General features: G+C 40.3%; 1 protein-coding gene across 2 annotated transcripts in view; it reads left to right on the top strand.

Annotated features, from left to right (window-relative positions):
* Window positions 1-2,187: 2,187 nt before the first annotated feature.
* wash1 (WAS protein family homolog 1) overlaps window positions 2,188-18,046 on the top strand; it is a 28,413-nt gene continuing 12,554 nt past the window's right edge. Inside the window, exons 1-4 of one of the 2 annotated variants that reach the window (XM_052030430.1) lie at window positions 2,188-2,312; window positions 3,557-3,716; window positions 9,953-10,064; window positions 15,527-15,673. In XM_052030430.1, coding sequence (XP_051886390.1) covers window positions 3,577-3,716; window positions 9,953-10,064; window positions 15,527-15,673 — 399 coding nt within the window. In that variant the 5' untranslated portion in view covers window positions 2,188-2,312; window positions 3,557-3,576. Of the gene's footprint in view, window positions 2,486-3,556; window positions 3,717-9,952; window positions 10,065-15,526; window positions 15,674-18,046 lie in introns of both variants that reach the window. The other variant, XM_052030429.1, reaches the window with a different exon arrangement.

Below are 18,046 nucleotides of genomic sequence, written 5' to 3'. Positions count from 1 at the left end.
AGAAAAGATTCACCAGGGTGTTACCGGGACTGGAAAGCTTCAGTTATAAGGAGAGACCAGATAGGCTGGGGATTTTCCCTCGAACATAGGAGGCTGAGGGGTGACCTTATAGAGATGTATAAAATCATGAAGGGCATAAGGTGAATGGTCACAGTCCTTTTCCCATGGTAGGGGAATCTAAAACTAGAGGTCATAGATTTAAGCTGAGTGGGGGATAATTTAAAGGGGACCTGAGGGGCAACTTCTTCACATAGAGGGTGGTGGGTATGTGGGACGAGCTGCCATATGAAGTGGTAGGGATGGGTACAATTACAATAGAGGAATATGGGCCAAACATAGGCAAATGTGACTAGCTCAGGTAGGCAACTTGGTCAGCATGGAGGAGTTGGGCAGAAGGACCTGTTTCCATGCTGTATAACTCTATGACTCTATTACAAGAAATAGGTAATTGGACTGGAGAGGGTGCAAAGGAGATTTATGATGATGTCGTCGGGACTAGAAAATTTTAGCTATGAGGACAGGTTGGATACTCTGATGTTGTTTCCATTGAAACAAAGGAACTTGTATGGACACTTGGCTGAGGTATATAAAATTCGGGGAGCCTTGATAGAGTAAGAAGGTCCTATTTCTCTTAGCAGAGGGGTCAAATCCCAGGTAACAGAGATATTAAAGTAATTAGTAAAAGGACTACGGGGCAGATGAGGATAAATGTTTTTAGCCAGAAAGTGGAAGGGGTCTGCTTGAAAGAATGTGAGAAGCAGAAACTCTTATCATATTTACAAACTGCTTGAGTGCATGCTTTAAGAACTGTGACCTACGGGGTCATTGACCTAGTTCTGTAAGAATTAGGAGCAGGAGCAGGCCATCTGACCCTTTGAGCCTACCCTACCATTCATCAAGCCCATGGCTGATCTGCTTTCCTTAGCACCATTTTCCTGTGCTATCCCATATTCCTTGATTCTCTTAATATCCAGAAATCTGTCTTGAATGACTTCAGTGATTGATCTTTCACAGCCTCTCAAGATAGAACTCCAAAGGTTCACCGGCCTCCAAGTGAAGAATTTTTTCTTCATCTGAATCATAAATGGCTACCTCTTCATTTTGTGACTATGGCCCCTGGTCTTAGACAACGCAGCCAGAAGAAATGTCCTCCTTGCATCCCGTTAAGCCCTGTACGAATTTTGTTTCAATGTGACCACCTCTCATTCTAGAGACTATTGACAAAGTCTATGCAATCTCTCCCCTTACAGGAAAAGTCTGGTGAACATTTGTTGCACTTCCTTCAGGGCATGTATATCCTTTTATAGGCAAGAAAAGTTGTACTATTATTCAAGGTGTAGTCTCACTAAGGCCCTTTATAACACCTCCAGTACTTTATTTTTTACTAATAATTTCCTCAGTTTCTTTATCTTCACTAGGCCCTTCGTTCTCTTATATATTTGGCAGGTTTTCTGTCCCTTGCTCCAATAAGATAGACACAAAGTATTTACTTTCTTTACCTTGTCCTGATTCCCAATAATAAATTCTCCTGTCTTTCTCATTTGCACTTGCCAATTTATTCCTTTTTGTAGATATATAGATGGTCTTGCAGTCCATTTTTAGGTTTCTTGCCACTTAACTCTCATATCCTAACTACATTTTGTTTTAAACCAATTTCTTGGACTTCCTTTGCTGAGTTCTAAAATGCTCCCAATCCTCAGGCTTGGTGCTGTTCTAGCAACTCTATATGTCTCTTCCTTTAATACTATATTTAATTTCTTCTGTAGGATTGTAGGATTAGGTTGGATATCCCTTTCTTGACCAGCACAAACAAAATGGACCAAATGGCATCCATCTCTATCATAAATATTCTATGGTTCTTAAAGCAGAGCAGGCATGTTGGGCTTTATACAGCACATTGTTTAGACTATGTTTGGTATATTGTGAACATGTCTGGTCTCCATATTTTTAAAATGTTATAAAGTATTAGAAAAACATCTTCAATACCAGAGCTGAGATGTTATAACTATCTAAAAAGACTGAACAAATTAATCTTTCCCCAAAAAAAGACAGGAATGATCTGATAGAAGTTTTCAAACTACAGAAGATTTTGATAGAGTAGGTATGGAGATAAGTACATTGTTATGTGAAATAAAAAGTAGGAGCCAAAAATATAAGATAATTACTAATCAATCCACTGAGCAGTCCAGTAAGAGGCGGGAAGAGTGTGGAGCTTCCCGGCAGGGCTGTGGGCGCGGTTTCTGGCCAGCGATGTGGTATACGCATGCGCACAACATGTAAAGCGATGCGCAGGCGCGGGCTCATTTCCTGAGGTGAGGTGACGGAGGTTAGAACAGGGGATAGAGGTTAATGAATGGGTGTATGGGACTGCGGCTGAGTTGACGATGGCACCAAAATCACAAGCATGAGACACAGCCAGCTTCACAAGCCAAATTTGTTAGCGTGAACGTAAATAATGCGCGAGGAAGCTGCCTGTGGGCCCAAGGTGGGTGTGCGCATGCGCTGAAAGGAATCGCCTGAAGAGGAAGGTTCAACAGTTGGTCCTGAGTGTTGGGACCAGAGGGTCGAGTGCACTCCCTCACCGACCAGGTCAATGCTGCTGCCTTCTCCTTACCTAGGCGTGGGCAGATGGTGTTAGTGGATGTTTATACATGTTTCCTTGTCATATGAAGGAACCAACTGTTTACAAATAACTGGCATTTAATTAATGGATTCAGATGATATGTATCATGTGAGATGGGTATTGTGCATTTGAGTTCAGATGGTTTTTGGAAATCTGCATTCATTTTGGACCTCTGAACTCAACGTGAAGCCTGAAGTCCCACACCACCAGGTTCAAGAACAGCTACTTCCCTTCAACCATTCGGTTCTTGAACCAACTGGCACAACCCAACACTATGACCAATTTGCACTTCAATGGACTTGTAGTATAATTTATGTTTATGTTTTTTTCTTATGAGTGCTGCTTGTATGATGCAATGTGCCTGTGATACTGCTGCAAGTAAGTTTTTCATTGCACCTGCGGATACATGTACTTGTGCATATGACAATAAACCTGACTTTGAATTTGTTGCATATCTCAGAAGTCAACAGTTCTCTGCTAAAAAAAACTTGAATGAACAGCCATTACTCTACTTAAGCCATGCAGCAGCACCTGTACCAGTAGCATAGCCAGTAGAGCCGCTGCCTCACAACTGCAATGACCCTGGTTCAATCCTAAATTCCACTGATGTCTGTGTAGAAGTTGCATGTTATCCCTGTGATTCCACTGGGTGCTTCAGTTTCCTCCCATAGCCTGAAGTAGTGTGGGTTGGTAGGTTAATTGGCTACTGTAATTGTTCCAACCATATAGGTGTGAGTGGTAGAATCTGGGGGGGGGGGGGGGGGGGGGGGGGAGGGAAGAAATGAAGAAATTGATGTGAATTTGAGGAGAATAGGTTATAGAGAAAACCAGTGGGGGAATGGGATTGTTCTTGTGAGCTGATGTAGACTTATGGGCTGAAATGACCTCCTATGTCAATAGGAAATTATGGTAATTAACTTTTCTCGTTTTCAGTTTTCCAACATTGAATTAAAATGACGCAGAAGTACTTCACTGAAGGACAGGTATACACTGTTCCGATCATCCAGTCGGACTTGCGTCGAGAGGAAGCTATCCACCAGATCAGTGATGCCCTTCAGTATCTCCAGAAAATCTCCAATGATGTGTTCACTAGGTATGGACCTTGAAAATATCTTGGTAGATTTGTGTTACACTTGGGCTCGTTGAAAACAAGCTAGTGAGGTGAGATTGTTTAGGACTTCTATAGCTTGTAGTGCATAGCAATAATTAATATTTGCATTTATTCAGTACTGTCCATACAGGGGAGTTAGCCCCAATGTCCTGCCCAATATCATCCCTCATTCTAAAACCCATTATCTGTGCCAAATTGTCCCAGATCTGTATAACAGAGAATATACTTCAGAAGTACAGAACTGCATGTAAAGTGATATGGAACATTCTGTGACTGTGAAAAGTGCTACATAAATAGAAGTATTTTTCTAATGTTTCCAGGCATGTTAAGGTGAAGGAATGAATATCAAGCATCTAATGAAGAATTGGTCATAAAGGTGGGCTTAAAGAGACTTTTATAGATAGGTTTAGGGAGAAAATTATAGAGTTTGAGGCCAAGCCAGCTAAAAAGCCTCACCTCTGATACAAAAGAATGGAAGAGCAATACTCAGAGGCTGAAAGCTGATGGATAATAGTCTTTAATGCGGTAGTTAAAAGAAGTAAATTTAGTATACAAAATATGGCTAATGTGTGAAATGGATTGCCAAAGAAAGGGGACTTGATTATATCTGGAAATGAAGAAGGTGAAGAAAATGTTTATGGAGGGATACAACTGGTATTGCTGGATGCTGCATTAAAACTTAGGTTGCTTGGATAGATTGCAGTGATCTTTGCTGATCTTTAATATATTTTTTTGGATGGGTGAGGTATTGAAAGTTTCAGAAGAATGAAGGTCTTCACTTGTTTGTGTTAGGAAACAAGAAACAAATGGAAATCTGCAAGGAGAGTCAATAGGTAGCAGAATTTGGTCAAATTGTAAGTTAAAACAGAAAAATTTCAGGAAGAATTTGGGTGGATAAAACTTAGAGACAAAGACAACTCAGATGAAGTTTCAGCATAAGTGAAAAACATTATGATGCTGGAGGAACTCAGCAGGCCAGGCAGCATCAGTGGAGAAAAGTAGGCAGTCAACGTTTTGGGTCAGGACCCTTCTTCAGGACCGAAGAGGGGAAGCCCAATATGTAGGAGGAAAAAGCAGAGCAGTAGGTGGACAAAAGAGGGGAGGTGGGGTGGGCACAAGATGATGATAAGTAGAAGTAGTGGATTGCATAAGTGGACAGCATAAGTAGTGGATTGGCATGGGAATGCTTCCCATATTCTTGTATATCTGTTATGACATCTGTACTCTATATTCTGCAATCTAATGTAACTCGAATACACAGGTGCTGTCTTTCATAGTGGTATGATCTAAAATAATATAAAATTGAGTCCAGGCTCCAAACTAAAGTGGACAGAAAGAACCTATTTCCTTTAGCGGAATGTCAGTAACTAGTGGGCATAGATTTATGGTAATTGGAAGAATCTTGGAGGTCAAGATTTTTTTTTCTCTTCATAGAAAGATCTGGAACTCTTTTCCTGTTTCTGGTTTTCCAACACTAAATTAAAATGATGCAGCAGTACTTCATCATATCAGACTTGCTTCACAAGGAAGCCATTCACCAGATCAGTGATGTCCTTCAGTATCTCCAGAAAAGGAAAGTGAAAGTAGAAACCCTTGCCATACTTAAAAGATTTGATATGGACATGATGTGCAGTTGTCTGCAGGGATATTGTCCAAGAGTTGGAAAGGGGGATGAACGCAATGAGCTGTATGGTCTTGTTCTGTGAAAAGACATTATGTGCTGTTTGCATTTAGTTTGCTCCCATTGGATTTGGATGAAAACTCTGATTAACAGTTGGGAATGAGAGATCGCTTCTCACTTATAGAGATCCAGAAGGAAGCTTGAGGAAGAAAGATGACAGGAAGCAGAGTTTAAATCCACAAAGAAATAAGGGAAATAAATCTGATTAGGTTGACTTTTCCATATATCATTCCCAGTGGGAATTAGTTCATGAAGAAATGGGGACTTAACTTGTTATCTTGTTTGTTAAGAAATGGAATTGGTTCAAATAGGAGAGCGCTCCTGAGAGTAGGTTCGAAACTTGCAGTTGGGGTACAATAAATGGAAACCTAATCTTCAACTGATCCTTTCTCTGACTCACTGGATATGATTTTCTCGAAACTTAACCTAAGAACTGTCGATCTTCATCTAAAATTCAACATTAAAGCTCAATTTTGGGCAAGTATTTAGGTTATGGCTATCACTTCAGTTGTAAGGAGTAGAAAGTTTGCACAGTGATCACTTGTGCAATAAGTTTCCAACAGCAGTATTATTCAGCAGCAATTTATGAAACACTGAAGCATGTTTATCTTCTGTTTTTATTTGATGTTGAATTGTTTCTGGGATGAATTTCTTTTAGCACAAATCGTCCCCTGTCACCTCATTTTCGGTGTCAGGACAATCTATGTGCCTAGTTTCTGCCATTAATTTAATTGTCTGCCTGAGGTATGTTTGCTTAACCCAGTTTTGTAATGACAAAGAATTCCCTTTCAAGCATCACTGATGGATCCTTGCTTTAGCTGTGATCATCCAGCCTAGCACACTTGGAACATTATTGGTATTGGACTGAACTCTCCCCACTACCTACCTTTACCGAGTTGAACTGTGGTGGCAGTTATACTTTTAAATTTAAGATGTGCAATGTCCAGAAAGACTGATTTTTATCATATTTTGAAGATTCTTGCTGAAAACCTAAGATTTGAAAATAAAATGGACAAGTCAGTATGGAAATAAGACCTGTATTTTGTAAATATTCAGATTTCATTGGTGTGTTGAGATTGGTGTGGGTGATAGGTAGATACAGGGTAAGATACAGCCCTCCTCCCTTGCACCTGCCTATCACTATCTCTTACCTGCATCTAACTATCATCACCTTGTGCCCACCCCACCTCCCCTCTTTTGTCCACCTATCACTGTTCTGCTTTTCCCTTCTATATATTGGGCTTCCCCTTTTCCTATCTTCAGTCCTGAAGAACGGTCCTGACCCGAAACGTTAACCGCCTGCTTTTCTCCACGGATGCTGCCTGGCCTGCTGAGTTCCTCCAGCATCATCGTGTTTTTCATCTAGATTCCAGCATCTGCAGTCCTTTGTTTCTCTTGTGTAAATGTTAACATGTTTGTTCTCTTTTAGAATTGTTTGCAAAAACATAGTCTTTAATTTGCTTAATAGAAAACTTTGGGTATTAAAGATCATCAGATTTTACATGAATGTTAAGGTTTCAGGAACATTGCAAGAGTAATTAGCATTAGCAATGATTGCAAGAGTAATTAACATTCCAGCTGATCCAGAAATACCAATGGCAGATTCTGCTGAATGCTTGAAAATCATAAGGGTATGCAACTCAAAAGAACCAAACACAGAAACAGGATATGAAAACTGAGTTGCTGTCAAAACTAATCACAGCCAGCAGAGCAGAAGTTCCTGGAGATAACTTTACTATGGATATTGCATGAATGTGGCACAACAATGATATCATCTTTTGCCTTTGATGTAACATATCCCCATGTTGTCTGCCACCTCACTGTTGCCTTTATCTTTACTTCTGGTCTGCAAATTTTTACCTGTTTTGGTGCAGAGAATAAAAATAGCTTATTTCTTTGCATCAGTCTTCCTAGTGGAAGACACCAGTAACAAGAGAGTCAGGGTGCACAGGTGAGTGTAGTGGCCATTACTAAGGAGAAGGTGCCGGGGAAGCTGAAAGGCCTGAAGGTGGATAAGTACCTTGGACCAGATGGACCACACCCTAGAGTTCTAAAAGAGGTAGCTAAAGAGATTGTGGAGGCATTAGTAGTGTTCTTTCAAGAATCACTAGAGTCAGGGAGGGTCCCAAAGGACTGGAAAATAGCAAACAAAACATCCTAAGAAGGGAGGGAGGCAAAAGACAGGAAATTATAAACTGGTTAGCCTGACCTCAGTGGTTGGTAAGATTTTAGAGTCCATTATCAGGGATGAAATTTCAGAGTACTTGAAAGTACATGATAAAATAGGGCAACGTCAGCATGGTTTCCTTAAGGGGAGGTCTTGCCTGTCAAATCTGTTAGAATTCTTTGAGGAGGTAACAAGCAGGTTAGATAAAGGAGAGTCAATGGACATCATTTACTTGGATTTTCTGAAGGCCTTTGATAAAGTACCACATAGGAGGCTGCTATACAAGATAAGAGCCCATGGTTTTAGAGGCAAGGTACTAGCATGGATAGAAGATTGGCTGACTGGCAGAAGGCAGAGAATGGGGATGAAGGGTCCTTTTCAGGATGGTTGCTGGTGACTAGTGGAGTTCCTATGGAATTTATATCCTATTTTTATATCCTAGTTCCTGTGGACACCCTCAATATACACCCTGAATACCCTCAACACCCTCAATAATCTAGCCTCCATAACCCTCTGAGGTAGAGAATTCTAGTGATTCACCACGCTCTACAAGAAAAAGTTCTTAAGTGTTTCAATAGAACCTCGTCTCATTTTTCTGAACTTCAAAGAATATAGATCAAAATTCTTTAGCTGCTCATGATAGGACAATCCTCTCATCCCAACAATTAGCCTAGTGAAACTCTTTTGAACTGCCTCCAATACCAGTCTATCTTTACTTAAGTAAGGGAGCCAAAACTGTGCACAGTATTCCAGGTGCACCCTGAACAATTGTAACAAAAAATAAGATAAGATTTCTTTATTAGTCACATGTACATCGAAACACACAGTGAAATGTATCTTTTGCATAGAGTGTTCTGGGGGCAGCCCGCAGGTGTCATCATTCTTCCGGTGCCAACATAGCATGACCACGACTTCCTATCCCGTACGTCTTTGGAATGTGGGAGGAAACCAGAGCACCCGGAGGAAACCCATGCAGACACGAGGAGAACGTACAAACTCCTTACAGACAGCGGCCGAAATTGAACCCGGGTCGGTCCCCTATTTCTAGGCTCCAACCCTTTTGCAATAAAGACCAATGTGCCACTCACCTCCATTTGCTGCACCTGCCTGCTGATATTTTGCAATCCATGCACATGAATACCTGGAATCCCTCTACTCGCTGACTGTGTGGGTTTTCTCCAGGTGCTGCAGTTTCCTCCCACATCCCAAAGGCTTGTGGGCCGGTAGACTAATTGACCACTGTAAATTGCTCTTTGTGTGAAGGTGAATTTGGGGAAAATAAAATGGGATTGGTACAGGATTAATGTAAATGGGTGCTTGATGGCTGGTGCAGATTCAATGGGCTGAAGGGCCTTTTTCTATGCTGTATGGCTCTGAACCTATCTGTAATCATTCTTTTAACAGTCTGCTTTTAAGTTCCTCTAAACAACATGCATAATCTCACACTTACCCACACAAAACTTAGGTTGAGTGAAAGGGTGAAAACGGCAACCAATCTATATCCTATTGCAGATTCCTAACATCCTCATCGCTAAATGCCCTCCCACCTATTTTCATGTCATGGTAGACTTGGATACCTTAATTCTGCCCCCACCTCCATGTCATTAATATAAATTGTAATTAATTGAGGGATAAATCATAAATAATTGAGGGAATCAGCTGGTGTACACAGCATTCATGGTATGGAGGTGGGGGGGAACCCAAATGTCTAGGTGCCTTGCGCTGAATGTCTTGGCCTTGGAAGCTGCACTAATTTGGCTAGATGGAGATTATCACATCACACTGCATTGCATGTGGTGGAATGATGTTGGAGTTCAGATTTTCAGGTTTTGTATAGGCTGATCATTACCTTTTCACTTTTCTATACCTAAGCCCGAAACTTTAAACACCCATTTTTCTTTCCTTAAACAACCTTAATAACCAGAGTTTTGCCTTGTAGTGTTTGTGAACCTGTACCCATAAATCCTTGTACTATTACACAGAGCTGACCTAAATTCTGAGTATAATATCGTGTGGTGAGGAGTGAGGTGATTTATCCAAATTGCATTGGGTCAAACCTATTAAAGTCATAATTCATTTACCTTTTAGCCCACTTTCTCAATATTGATCTTCCTTGCAGCTTTTAATGGTCTTCTAAAGAGTTAACTATTATGCCTGTTCTGGGACCATCTGTATACTTCTAAACCTGTCTGCAGAAGACAGAACTGACCCCAGAACTGAACCTCTTGTTCTCTATCTAACCAATTTGAATCCATTTAGCTGTTCTAGCATTAATTACATGCATCATAACTGAGTCATGGCAAATACATTTTTCATAATGGTATTTCACCATTTAGGAGAAAATCTTAATAACAGGATGTCTTGTTACAGGGTTTCCCAAAACGTGGAGAGTAACCAAACTCGCCTGAGGTCTATCAGTGACCGGATCAACCTGGCACAAGCCAAGATCAAGAAAATCAAAGGCAGCAAGAAAGCCACTAAAGTGAGGGCTGAGTACATCATTTTCTTTGAGTGAATATGATTCTAGTCTGAGTTTTTTCATGGAAATGGGGAGTCATGAATTTAGAAAACTTTAGCTCTGATTCTCGTGTCGCGTGATTTGAATTTAGATGTTCTGACATTTTCAATGCAAATTGTCGAGGAAAAAAACTACCGTATTTGCGCTTAAATTCAATTTGAATTTCTCTTGAGACAACTTCTGCACTTCCAATCAAGTAACTATTTAACCTTTTGTATGCTAGATTTTCTTTACTGATTCCAGAGCCAGTAACAATGGAGCTTTAGTTTACAGACCTCCCAATTAATCCTGATTCTGGTCACTTTTCCATTTTTATTACCTTCGTTGTGTCAAAATCTAAAGATGCAAACACAACAGCCACTATTAAATATATTAGAACACAGTGTATAATAGCATGTGAGGGAGGGGGTGGGGTCTGTTTGATTTGACATTCCATCTCTTAATAAAGATTGAATATTGCTCCTGTCAAAAAGTACAGAATTATAAGAATATGAAATGAATTGTAAACCTACTGTGTGGAAGTTATATAGGTTATTTTGTGTGTGCAATGATCATCTGTCACAGTTGTTATAAAGTGGAATGAAGGAATTACAAAATAGCAGAAAAGCACTGTCAGCTGTAGTTAGGAATAAATGTCAGTTCAAACTTAATGTTCTTGTGAAGTGCTAGGAGTGGTTTAAATTTTGGGTTTTTTGTATCTATTTCCAGAAATAGCAGGAAGAGGTCATTTGGCCACACTTACCTGCCCCACCATACATTAAGATCCTGGCTTGACCTTTTGCCTCAGGACATTTCCCTTCATTAACTTTATATCCCCTGATTCTTTTAAAATCCCAAACTCTATTGATTTCTTCCCTGGAATATACTCAGTAACTAAGCCTCCAGAACTCACTTGGTAGTGAATTTCAAAGATTCATGACTCCCTGAGTAAAGATATCTTTTTTCTTGTCTCTATCCAGAATGGCCAACCCCTTATTTTGAGAATGTAGCCCCTGGTTTTTCACACCCTAGCTAGTGGAAACATCAACTCTACATCTGCCCCGTCAAATCCCTTAAGAATTTTGTGTGTTTCAGTGAAATTATTTCTTATTCTTCTAAACTGTAAGAGTACAGGGCTGGTCTATTTAATTGGCCCTTGTATAATAAACCTGCCATTCCAGGAATCAATCTGGTGAGCCTTTGCTGTAGTCTCTTGATTAAAAGTGCATCCTTTCTTTGGTAGGGAGACCAGACCTGCACATAATATTGCAGATGTGCTTTCACCAAGGCCCTGTATAATTGGAGCAAGTTGTGCCTTCTATTCATATCAATTTGGAATAAATTGTTTTCCTTCCTAATTCCTTGCTGAATACTGCATGTAACATTTACGTTTCATGTACAGGATACCCAAATCCTTCTGAACAGCAACACTTTTCAATTTCTCAAGTTAAATTATCTAAAAATTGAACTCCATCTTTCTGTTTTCTACCAAAGTGGATGACCTCACATTCTTCCAAATTATATTGCTTTTGCCATCTCCTAGCTCTTAGTTTATCTGTATTACCCAAATCCTCTCCATCCTTTTCACAGTCCAAATTGCAATCTAGCTTTGTATCATCATCAGACTTGGATAATATACACTTGATTACTTAATCTAAATTATTGTTACAAATTGTGAATAGTTGGGGCCCGTCTTCGATCCCTGTGGCACTCCACAAGATGCAGCTGCTCAGCCTAAAAATGGCTTGTTTATTCCTACTCATTTCAGTCTGTTGACCAATCTTCAAACCATGCCAGTATATTAGACCCCAATACTGTGTGCTCTAATTTTGTTTAACAATCTCTGTAAGGCATCTAATCAAAGGCCTTCTGAAAGTCTAAATACACCGCATCAACTGGCTTACCCTTTTCTATTCTCCAGATACAACCTCAAAAAAAAATTCAAATGAATTTGTCAGATGTCATTTTCATTTCATAATTTATGTTGATTCTGCCCAATGCTATTACTATTTTCCAAGTGTCCTGTTACCATTTCCTTAATAGTAGATTTTAATATTTTCCCTACTACTTTTGTTAGGTTACCTGGTCTATAGTTCCTTGTTTTCTCTCCCCCTTTTCTTAAATAGTGAGGTTATGTTTGTTACCTTTTAATATGTGGGAACTACTCTAGGATCTAAGGAGTTTTGGAAGATGTCAGCTGGAATATCCACACTAAGCTGCCTTCTTTAAAACCCTGGAATACAAGTCATCTGGTCTTGCAAATTTATAAGCTCTAATAATTTCTCCAGTATTATTTTGTTACTAAAGCTATTTTCTTTGAGCTCTTTGTTTATTCTAGAACTGTATTCCTCTGTACTTCTGGGAGGATTTCTGTGTAGTCTTCCACAAATATAGGCACTGAATATTCATTTAATTTCTCTGCAATTTCCATATTCCCTAATGTACTCCCCTACCTGTAAGGGACTTGTGCTATCGAGTAGCTCTTTCTCACCAATAATCTGCTTATCAATGCCTAGTTTGGACTTCTCAGGGGACTACCGGGGAGAGATCTCATCATCTGGTCCAAACCCAGACCAACAAACTGAATTCCAGAGGTGAGGTGAAAGTGATCATCCTTGACATCAAGGCAGCATTTGATAGAGTGTGACATCAAGGAGCCCTGGTAAAGCTGAAATCAATGGGCATCAAAGAAAAAAAATCTAATGACTGGAGTTCAATCTTGCACAAAAGAAGTTGGTTGTAGTTGTTGAAGGTCAACTGTCCCAGTCCCAGGACATCACTTCAGAAGTTCTTCAGGACAGTGTCCTGGGCCTAACCAGCTTCACCAGTGACCTCCTCCTCCCTCCGGCACCACCCCATCCCACCCCCCCCCAGTCCCCCTGCTGTTTCTATCATGAGTTCAGAAATGGGAATATTTGCTGATGATTACATAATGTTCTATTCCATTTGCAAGTTCTCAGTAAATTAGCCAGTCCAAGTCTGCACGCAAGAAGATCTAGACAAGACTGGAATAAGCTGGAAAATGTTAAATAACATTTATGCCCAGAAGTGCCAGACAATGACTATCTCCAATAAGAGAGTCTAACCACCTACATTTGGTACTCAGTGGTATTAGCACTGCTGAATCCCTCACCGTTAATTTCCTGGGGATCACCATTGACTAGAAAGTCAACTGGTCCAGCCACAAAAATACCAGATTCACTGAAGCCTTTCCAACATCTGCAAGGCACAAGTCATGAAGTTAATTTCCTCCACCACTGTGTCCTGTGGCTGCAGTGTGCATCATCTACAAATTGCATTGGAGTTACTCACCCAGGCCACTTTGGTACTCCACAGATTCTGCAACCAGGATGGACAGGGGTAGTAGACATAGGGGAAGACCTTGCATGCTGGTTACCCTCCAAATCACACAGCACCCTAATTTGAAAGAGTAGTGCTAATCCTTAATTGTAACTCAGTCTAAATCTTGAAACTCCCTATCCAACATGACTGGGAGAACTATCAAAAGTTCAAAAGACAGCTCACTGCCACCACCCTCTCGAGTGCAATTAGTGATGAGCAATTAATGCTGGCCTTGCCAGCAATGCCGATGTCATGAAAAATGAATGAATAAAAATAACTTCAGCTAATCTTTTTCCTTTTTGCATTTCTATAGGCATTTCTTACAATCTTTTTAGGTTTCTTACCAGCCTACTCTTGTACTCTGCTTTCCTTTTCCCATCAGTGTATCAGTCTCCAAATTTACCTAATCCTCAGTCTTTGCTTTTTGACAGTTTTATAAACATTTTCCTTTGGTCTAATGCTATCCTTAACTTGCTAGCCATGTCTGAATTGCTACTTAGAAACATAGAAAAATAGAAAACTTACAGTACAATTCAGGCCCTTTGGCCCACAAAGCTGTGCCGAACATGTCCCTACCTTAGAAATTAGTAGGCTTACCCATAGCCCTCTATTTTTCTAAGCTCCATGTACCTATCCAAAAGTCTCTTAAAAGAACCTATCGTATCCGCCTCCACCACCGTTGCCGGCAGCCCATTCCACGCATTTTGCCACTCTCTTGAGTAAAAAAAACTTACCCCTGACATCTCCTCTATACCTACTCCCCAGCACCCTTAAACCTGTGTCCTCTTGTGGCAACCATTTCAGCCCTGGGAAAAAGGCCTCTGACTATCCACATGATCAATGCCTCTCATCATCTTATACACATCATCTTATCGTTCGTAGCTCCAAGGAGAAAAGGCCGAGTTCACTCAACCTGTTCTCATAAGGCATGCTCCCCAATCCAGGCAACATCCTTGTAAATCTCCTTTGCACCCTCTCTATGGCTTCCACATCCTTCCTGTAGTAACGCGACCAGAACTGAGCACAGTACTCCAAGTGGGGTCTGACCAGGGTCCTATACAGCTGCAACATTACCTCTCGGCTCCTAAATTCAATTCCACGATTGATGAAGGACAATACACCATATGCCTTCTTAACCACAGAGTGAACCTGCGCCGCCACTTTGAGCGTCCTATGGACTCGGACCCCAAGATCCCTCTGATCCTCCATGCTGCCAAGAGTCTTACCATTAATACTATATTCTGCCATCATATTTGACCTACCAAAATGAACCACTTCACACTTATCTGGATTGAACTGCATCTACCACTTCTCAGCCCAGTTTTGCATCCTATCTATGTGCCGCTGTAACCTCTGACAGCCCTCCACACTATCCACACCTCCAACCTTTGTGCTTTTTATTAATGACCTGGATGAGGAAGTGGAGGGATAGGTTAGTAAGTTTGCTGATGACACAAAGAGTAAGGGTCCCAGAACAGATCCCTGAGGCACACTACTGGTCACCGACTTCCATGCAGAATATGACCCGTCAACAACTTCTATTTTTTTTGCCTTAAAGTGATATAAAAACATCACTAGTTCTTTAAAAGTTAGCTGTTGCTGATACTGTCATATCTTTAAATGTAGTTTCCCAATCTACATCGACAGCATATGCCTCATTCTTTCATAGTTTGCTTCATTTGGATTTAAGATCCTCGGTGTTGGATTACACAAAGACTGAAAGTGATTTAGTTTAAAATTCTATTGTATCCTGATCAATATTCTGTGAAGGTCTGTTAAGTACCAGGTCATCAATTAGCTTTTGCTCGTTACACAATACTCAAATCTAAAAATAATCTGTTCCCTCATTCGTTCCCCAATATGCTACCATCTGTTATACACTGCACAGTATTACTGCTGATTTAGCTTGCCCGGTGTCCCCTATGATTTTGTTATTTGCAGCTGTAATTTCCTGATATATCCTGCTTGGGAAGCTATATGTGATCCTTGGAGTTTGTGGAAGGGTTAGACAGGAGTTGCTCCAGAGTCGTCATTTTGTGGCAATTACTATATGCTGATATTTTGCTAATGCCACCTTAAAAAATAAAATTATTTGCCTTTCACAGGTCTTTTCAAGTGCAAAATACCCTGCACCTGACAGGCTTCAGGATTATGTTTCAATTTTCACTGGTGTAGATGACTCCACTTTGCAGAAGCGTCCACGCTACAAGATTCACAGCAAGCTGAAACCACTGGATGAGAAGGCAGTACAGGTATCAGTCAGTAATAAATACCTCATTTGTGAAAATAATTCATAATTAGCCATTTAGCCTTTTTGGATCATTCCAGAGCCTTTGTTCCCTTTTTCAAATAGGAATGTTTCCAGTATAAGGTTGGCTGCAAAATTTTGCTGTACTTTATTAGCAAAATTTGGACATTCTGGGTGCACAATTTATCCAGAATGAAAGTTATAATTCTCAAAACAAAACCAGTTTTTGCAATATTTAGGTGATTTTATGAAAGAGGAGATTTACTTTCTCAGATGTTTGACATCACATGAACCATTTATGCTGCCAACCCCTGAAAATACCCTGGGTTATTGGGAACTTCTGACTATTGCAACTTGCTCATGAATTATGTGTTTAATTAATTTTAAAGTAAACAAAATTATGTGACATCAATTCTGTTTACTCCTCCAGTTCTGTGCTTTTTACCGTCTCAATGATCCACAATGCATTGCACAAATATGAAGAGCTGTGCACATGAGGCTGAAGTGTTTTGTGTATTAAAAATTGATGCGAATGAACTAAAATACTTATGTCACTCTACTTCAAAGTACTGTGCTATGCATTTCTGGTTAATACACTGCACATATTAATCTCTTTAGGCAGTGGATTATTTATTTACAATGCAAAGTGAATTGGACCAGAAAACTAATAGAGCAATGAATAATTCATTTTTCAGTGCTCCCAGTTCCTAAATTTTGTGGCGATGGGGAGAGGGCAGGGGAATGTGTCTGGTGAATTATTCTTGCATAGACCTGGTCCAGATTTGATGGGCCAAATGGCCACCTTCCATGCTGTGATGATTGTGATTGTCATTCAGCCCTATGAAGCAGTTTTTGCCGTGCATTTTCTTTCCCTTTCACTGCATATCCCATGGGGTGAGAAATTCTGGGACAGATATGCGAGCGGACCCCAACTTCATCAGTGCAAGACTGGAGATGGAGGGTCAGCAGAGGTGTACAACTAGAGAGAGAATTGGGGCTGACCCAACTCCTCCAACACACAGGTGAAAAGTGAAAAGGACTGATGTGAACAATGTCCAGAAATCTGGTCCATCATTGATAGTGAAACAGATTGCCCAACAATAACCTGCTAAGGTCTGTGCCTTTAAAGGAACATCTAAGTAGTTCAATATCCACGTACTGAAGCCTGTTTTTTCTGTTCAGGGTCCACATTGTTCTACGTCATGTATCTGCAATCCAACATTTCAGCTGCAATGTCAAAAGGGCACTGTATGTCAACCGACATCACTGCTGTATACTCATGGCCCTTCATGTATACGCAAGTTCCAAAGAGGGAAACATGCAAACCAGACTTCCATTATGCACTGTGCACTCTGTGAGGTCCTGATCATGGTTGAAGTGAAGTCTAAAATCGAAGTGCATAGAAAATGCATATTTCAGATTTATTTAACCAATATCATAAAGGTGACCTTGAAACCATCAACCTCTTGTAAATGCCAAGCTGGTTCACTGACATCCTTTGGAGAGTGTAATCTGCCATCTTCTACTTTATGCTTAACAATATTCTTGTTCAGGAAAAAATGCCGTTCTTGAGCATGTGCTTCTTGCATTATGCCATCTGATGTCTAAAGGAGGTGTGAGGAACATGTTCCGTTACTTTTTGCTTCTGAAGCTCTTGTACTTTTTTGGAAATACAATAAATGCATTTGTAGAATTTTAAAAAAAGGGATTATGTTGCTCAGTTTTTCCTCTATGAACAATAGTTCTGATCCTATATACTCAATCTTGTTGTACCTCTTTCCCATAGTCCTTTTCCACCCCTGTCCTTCAGCTATCATGTTACCTACAGGAATGATGCTGAAGGACTGCTATTGTTGTATCACTTTTGAAAAAGGGATGAGGGAATAAACTGAGTAATTACAGTCCAGTTAGTTTAACTTCAGTGGTGAGCAAATTATTGCATTCAAATGAGGGTAAACTTCATTTTGAAAGGCACAGGTTAATGAAGGGCATTCAGGATGGATTTGTTAATGGAAGGTTATGTCCATCTAACTTAAATGTTTTAGAAGAAGTAACAAGGAGGCCTGATGTGGGCAGGGCATTTGATGCAAGTCTTCCTGGATTTCAGTAAAATATTTGACAAGGTCCTGCATGGCAGGCTGGTCAAAAAAAACTAAAGGTGCGTGGGATCCAAGGAGTGCACCAATTAAATCCAGGATTGGCACAGTGGCAGGAGGCAGTGAGTAATTAACTAACGTGTATTTTTGTGATTGGAAACCCATTACCACAGAGTCCCTTTAAACTTAAATGCTTGGGGCATGTTAAGAAGTTGCATATGACACAAAAGTTGGGAGGGAGAAAGTTTTTGAGGGTGTGGAAGGTCTGGTCATTCGGTTAG

Source organism: Pristis pectinata, chromosome 15 (assembly GCF_009764475.1).
Source record: "Pristis pectinata isolate sPriPec2 chromosome 15, sPriPec2.1.pri, whole genome shotgun sequence".
NCBI classification, from domain to species: Eukaryota; Metazoa; Chordata; class Chondrichthyes; order Rhinopristiformes; family Pristidae; genus Pristis; species Pristis pectinata.
Note: the sequence above shows the minus strand (reverse complement) of the source record. Positions and strands in the feature narration are given on the sequence as shown.